The following is a 6,165-nucleotide window of genomic DNA, read 5'->3' as shown; positions in this document are numbered from 1 at the left end:
GTGTTCGAGTTTGAATTGTACATGGACAAGTGGACAATATCTACATGTGGTTTGGGAGGAACTCTCCACTCTATCAGATGAGACTCCTCCTCAGCAAAGGTGTTGGCATTGAAGTGTTCGAGTTTGAATTGTACATGGACAAGTGGACAATATCTACATGCCGAGATGAAGAAAGGTAAATAATGTTAATGCTGAGTTTAAAATCAATAAAGAAGCGTCATTAGGTTGTCATTAGGTTTTATTCTTTCAAAGTCATTGACCGAAGTCTCGATAGACCAAGTACATACGTGCAAAAATTAACTTTACAAATTTTACTCAAACTCATCTTTCAAATTATCTCTGTCGCTGTCAATCAAGAACATGCATTAAAATTAACTTCAAATTTAAGCCAAGCTTCACAGGAGCAAACTTGTCACATATCTTAAAACTAACATGCAAATTAAAATCTAGCGAGCAAATGTGATGTGAAACAAACATCTTCCAATTAAGGAGAATGGGATCACATTCAATCAATCCTGCTCCTCTTCACTGCCGCTAGTGTCAATGTACTGAAAAGGACAATTTAGTATTAGAATCAGTGGGGAGTTGAAAATGAATTCGTATTTAGAATGAACTTACGGTAGTTTCTGCCCTTCTGTTTGGGCGCTCACCCAAGTAGCGCCCAACAAGGAGACAGAAAGCCGATTGGCTTATACTCGGGAACCTGTTCTTTACATATCCTGAAACAATATAATTCAAGATAAAATAAATATTAACGCTAGATTAAGTGCAAACAGTTTCAGAAGCATACCTTGGATGTCTCTCATTTTCTGATATTTCTTCAGACATGGCTTTGCTACCCGGTCTTGCCCCCTCTTCTGGCCAGCATAACTAGACCTTATCAGCCTATTGCGGCTGAAAGCTTGCCGGAGGAGGGTGCCAGTAATTATGCCGGGTGACTGGCAATGCTGCACATGGCTCTCATAAACCTGCCTGTCCACATGCAGTGCTCTACCTATGAGGACCTGCAAAAGAGAAAAATAAATTAAGTTAGGGAAACTGGAGAGGTGGGGCGGGACCAGGGTTGTTAACGTTACTTTGAAAATGTATCGCGATACCGTTACCTCGTTACTCTACCCTCGGTAACGCGTTACCGATACCGTTACAGCCTTCGGAGAATTGTAACGCGTTACGTTACTGGTAACGTCGTTACTTCGTTACTCGATACATGAAATTAATATTTTAAAATAATTTCTAGAACGAAACAGTAAGGTGTTAATGTATAATAAGGGGTATTTAATACGTAAAAAAAGCATGTTAACTAAAGCCAAATTTCTTTAAGAAATATTCTTCGTAATGTTGTGTACAATGAAATCTAGCAAAGAGAGCAACTTTTTTTAACGTTCTAGACAAGGGGGAAATTACATGCGAAATAAGTCTTACACCTCCCGCAAAATAAATGCGAAATAATGGCGAAATAGTCGCGAAATACCACCCAAATACCGCGAAATAACCGAAATACGTTGAAATAACTCGTACGCTGTGTCCCCTAGTCATTTCCCCCTCGACTCTAGATAAGTTCGGCGGAGCGAAACGAAGGCGACGCACTGCAGTGACTGACTGAATCAAGTGTGACCGAAGGCAGCTGTCACCTGCTGTTCCTGCCCTTACCCTCTTACCCTTCCGCCTAGCCTGCCTTCACCACTCCACCAGGCAACACGCCGGTGGCGGTAAGGAGAGCAAAAGGACTGCTGACCTACGGCTGACGCATACGCATATGTCTGTCCCAGAGGCTGGCGCTGATACGAAGCGGTCTCCTTGTCACCATACCGCACTTCCTCGGCCAGCGAGCCAGCGCGGGGAGTCACAACATCCCCTCCTCCCTCTCCCAGTCCCGCGCCGCAGTCCAGCGGCCCAAAGCGCCGCGCCCAGCTAAGCTGAGAAGTCATAATTTAAGACCTGACCCCCCACCCCCCACCCCTCCCCCCCTTCTGCTCCGTGGTGTTCACGGAAAAACATTGCACGATTGCTGCAGAACGCTTAAACTTTAACTCCCTTCGCATCATCATCAACAAATTAAGTGTATCCGTCAAATATATCCCATGTAACGAGTAAAATGTATCGACGTTACGTCTCGTTACTGACGATGGTAACGATAACGCGTTACCGATACAGCCCAAATGAAAATATAACGCGTTATCGTTATCGTTACAGTAACGAGTAACGCGTTACAGTAACTTCGTTACTGCGTTACTGTAACTTTAACAACCCTGGGCGGGACCTACTGATGGCTAATAAATCACCTTGTTTTGTGCAGTTGGTGGCACGTGGATCACAGCATTTGCTGGCTGGACTGGGTCTACTGCTGGAGGTACAGGTGGAGCCTGTGGAGGTGGAGGTGGAGCCTGCGCAGCAACAGCAGCCATTGCCGCCTGTACAGCCTGCTGGATAGCAGCTTGCAACTCTGGAATAAACACTGAACTGGTGAGGTACATAGCAGAAACATGCTGAAAGTAGTTGTGGGTTTTAGGTGTTAACTTTGAGCTACATGGGGCAACACTTCATAGTTAAAAATTGCAAAATTTGAAAGATCTATCCATTAAGTTAAATAGCGATACTGTAAAGATTTGTACAATGAAACTAACTTACGAGCATTGTTGAGAGGGTCTATAACTTGAGCAGCAGGTTGAGCAGCCTGCTGTAAGTTTTCCATCTTCCCCTTCAGAAAATCAAGGTTAGCTGCAATCAGAAAACCATACATATGGGGATGATCTACCTGATTTAATATCTAATGGCCCCAGAACAGGCAGGTGATGTGAGCAAGCACAGAGAAACTTACCACTGACAAATAACACTTTGCCGTCGAGCAATGGCCATCCCGTTCTGGGTTTGGGAGGAACTCTCCACTCTATTAGATGAGAGTCCTCCTCCGCAAAATTGTTGGCATTGAAGTCTCTAATCCAACTGACATCAATGTTGTGGGTGAAGGTGCCCTCATCATCCCCCGAGAGCCACTTCACCAGAGCATACATTTTACCCGCAGATGACATGGTAGTAAAACTCGCACAAACTTTTTCGGTCACTTTACACACCACACTTACAGCCACACGAACAACAAAACACAAAATGACTTCCGACACAAAAGCAAGCATAGTAACAGTTAGACTGGAGGAGGTACACTGGTGGCAGGTTGATCTGAGGCCCTGCCTTTATGCAGACCTTCCCTCCCCCTTCACCTTTCCCCTCCCCCCTCCCAAAGCTCAGTGATTTTGTTCTTCTTTGAATTCTAAAAGATAGCTTTTACTTTTTTGGTCTAAATTTTCTGAAACTATTACTTAATGGCAAAAGAACTGATCATTTTTTAAAAATAGTATATTACTTACAGATTTTAATATTATAAGGCTTTGACCATCTTTTTATTATAACCCTTCTCCCTCTCTCTTCCCCTCTCCTGAAGTTGCTTCACTATTGAAAATAAATCATAAATGGGACATTTAGAGTTTCTAAAAATAAAAGCATTCCATACCCAATCTCTGGCTCAGGTTTCTCTGCTACACCTGAAGTTCCAACCTTTTCTGCGAAGAATGGTATGTCTTTTATGTAATCACTTCCATTAGATTTAATAACTATGTCACTATATTGTTTTTTCCTTTCTTTTATTTCCTCCTTCTATAGGTACTGGTTTGAACACCATGATGCCCACCTCAGTGGTCACCCTGCCAAATATGGCTTCAACTAGCTCAGGTCCCACTGGCAGTCAGATAGCTTGCACACTTGCTCAAAGTCTTGCTGCTTCTGTCAAGTTGCCACCCTTACAACAAAATAATGGTATGCATTGTACATTGATCTGTTTAAATAGCTCCTATCATTAATATTTATATGTTTGAATATTTCTATCACTCTCTTCAGACATCACTGCCTCTCGACCAGCATCAGCTACAGTACTAATTAATGAGGGTATGTATCTTTGTTCAATTTCTACTGAAGTTTTGGTTTCAGATTAGTTTTAATTTTCCTTCTCTAGCCCCAGGTACTACAGGTTCCCCCAGTATGTTGCCTGCAACAAAGTCCATCTCTGCTGACTCTGCCTTGAAAGGAAGTTCTGGAAGTGCAGTTGATCTATCTGTAATGTGGATGTTCAGCAAAAATCAGGTAAACTGTAACAAAATGTTACAATCAATAATATTTTAAATTTCAACTTCTTATGGCTATTTATACAGTTTGAAAAATGAAATACTGTTCTTATCTTACTTTGGAATCAACAGGTGTTGAAAATATACTTACACTTAAAATGGATGGGAATCTTGATCAACATTCTTTTGATGTAATTGCTAATGCTTCCGGCATAGATGCCAACATTGCCTGTAACCTAGTTCAATCAGGTATGGTTACTCTATTGAGTAAATGAAGTAGAGTTTGTGCTCATTGTTATCTTCAATTGAATCTAATTTGAAAATTTATTTTTTAGGCAAAGAAGCACATAAATTGGCTGATCAGGAAAAACCCACTGGAGAACCATCAGGTAGAATCTCCAAATCTCCTAAGGTTCAAAAACAAGGGAAAGGTAAGGCACATCATAGGGTAGCCATTATTTTCAAAGTGATAACAATAATTAAGTTATTGAATATTACAGCTGTGCGCTCAAAACCCAAAAAGTCTGTTGAAGCATCTTTAAATAATCAATTACTGCAAGAGAATTCAATTCAGCTTGAGGAGGTCAAAGGGATGTTGCGCAGAATTATGAATAAATTATTTCCTGAGGAGGCAGCAATACGTCAACCCTCAGGTCTTCCCAAACTTCCTATTAGCAACTATGAACACTTGAAGCAGCTGGAGGATTATCTGTCAAATGCGGAGAACTTTGGCATCATGGTTGGTAGTATATACATCAGTCATAGGAGTGATCTTTTAATTACATACTTCATTTCTTTTTATTTTGTTACTAGGTAAACTATCTGTTTTGCAAAGTTAAACACACTCATACGGAGCAAGCCTGTGCCAAAGCGGCATTGAATGCATTGTTCAAGCCTTCGTTATGTTGTGCCATATCCTGGAAGGGAACACATGGCACTAAGTATGCCATATATGGAACCCAGTGTGTGGAGCTGATTCAATGTGAGTTATTTTTCTGTTACTTCTTGTTTATACCCGTGTATATTTGTTTCTGTTTTTCTAAGATCCTGTATTTTCTAGGTGTAGCAACAAAGTTGTGGGACTCGGCCACAGACCTGTGTGCTCTCAATGGTGCCATAAAGAGGTTTTTCATAGTCAGTCTTCAAAAGAAAACAAGTTCAAGTCTTGCAGAACATGATGAGAGTTCTGAAGATAGTGCCAATTCAGCTAGTTCTGGCACTGAGGTTGAGAGTGAACCAGATGAAGACTCGGACTGATTCATCTATTTTTTGTTTAGTTATTTTTCTTTATATGTATAAATACTGTATACATACCAAATATGTACAAAGCATCTGTGATTTTTTTTGTTATTATGACTGCTCTTCTGTTAAGACTGATATTTTTTTGGTGACCTTATAATGGTCTAAATTGGGTTAATTCTTGTTAACGCTTTGTAAGATTTATTTTTTGTTAGTAAGATAGGCATTGAATAATGGTGACCTTATGAATGGTCCAAGACTAGTTATCTCTTGTTAACGCCTTGTAAGATTTATTTTTTGTTAGTAAGGTAAGACTTGGCATTGATTAAATGCATATACCGTAATTCATTGTCTTTGTATATCTTTCCCTCAACACCCTCTGCTATTTGATTGAAAAATGAAGTAATCGAAATGGAGCAATATATTTTACAATTATATTGGCGCGATGGTGCACGTAATTCCTGGATGCCAAAATGACGTGACGTCAATCTAACGTCAAAATGACGTTTACGTCATTTAAACGTCATTTTGACGTTTTTTGCACGTCAGGCCGAGAATCATAAAACACGTATTTGTGACCTCGGTCGCTGACACGAAAAAGGACGTCATTTTGACGTTTTCGTGACCGATCTCTGTTACTTGGGCAGGTCATTTAGTAAGGGACAACAGAATGGTCAATTTGACTCATCTTCATGTTTTAAATAGCATGTCATAACAGACATTTAAGTTCTGTTATTAAAAGGTTTGTGTACGGGATTTACAGATCTGCATTAAGGTCTCATTATAGAATCACTGTCACAACGTCCATGTGTAA

The 6,165-nt window shown here is 40.5% G+C and overlaps 1 protein-coding gene and 1 long non-coding RNA gene across 5 annotated transcripts in view; one reads left to right on the top strand and one right to left on the bottom strand.

Moving 5' to 3' along the window:
• Window positions 1–183: 183 nt before the first annotated feature.
• LOC127751685 (uncharacterized) lies at window positions 184–995 on the bottom strand. The gene is made up of 3 exons (XR_008012218.1): window positions 791–995; window positions 619–719; window positions 184–548 (listed from the first exon to the last, which is right to left on the bottom strand). It is a non-coding gene; the product is annotated as an uncharacterized LOC127751685 (long non-coding RNA).
• A 3,010-nt stretch (window positions 996–4,005) lies between these two features.
• Window positions 4,006–6,165, top strand: part of LOC127751684 (uncharacterized) — a 3,418-nt gene continuing 1,258 nt past the window's right edge. The window contains exons 1-6 of one of the 4 annotated variants that reach the window (XM_052275639.1): window positions 4,006–4,131; window positions 4,245–4,361; window positions 4,448–4,543; window positions 4,613–4,851; window positions 4,926–5,094; window positions 5,173–5,695. In XM_052275639.1, coding sequence (XP_052131599.1) covers window positions 4,271–4,361; window positions 4,448–4,543; window positions 4,613–4,851; window positions 4,926–5,094; window positions 5,173–5,369 — 792 coding nt within the window. In that variant the 5' untranslated portion in view covers window positions 4,006–4,131; window positions 4,245–4,270 and the 3' untranslated portion in view covers window positions 5,370–5,695. Of the gene's footprint in view, window positions 4,132–4,244; window positions 4,362–4,447; window positions 4,544–4,612; window positions 4,852–4,925; window positions 5,095–5,172; window positions 5,696–6,165 lie in introns of those variants that run through there. The other 3 variants (XM_052275642.1, XM_052275641.1, XM_052275640.1) reach the window with 3 other exon arrangements.

This window comes from Frankliniella occidentalis, unplaced genomic scaffold (assembly GCF_000697945.3).
Source record: "Frankliniella occidentalis isolate FOCC.00 unplaced genomic scaffold, Focc_3.1 Scaffold721, whole genome shotgun sequence".
NCBI classification, from domain to species: Eukaryota; Metazoa; Arthropoda; class Insecta; order Thysanoptera; family Thripidae; genus Frankliniella; species Frankliniella occidentalis.
This window is presented reverse-complemented; position numbering and strand designations above follow the sequence as displayed.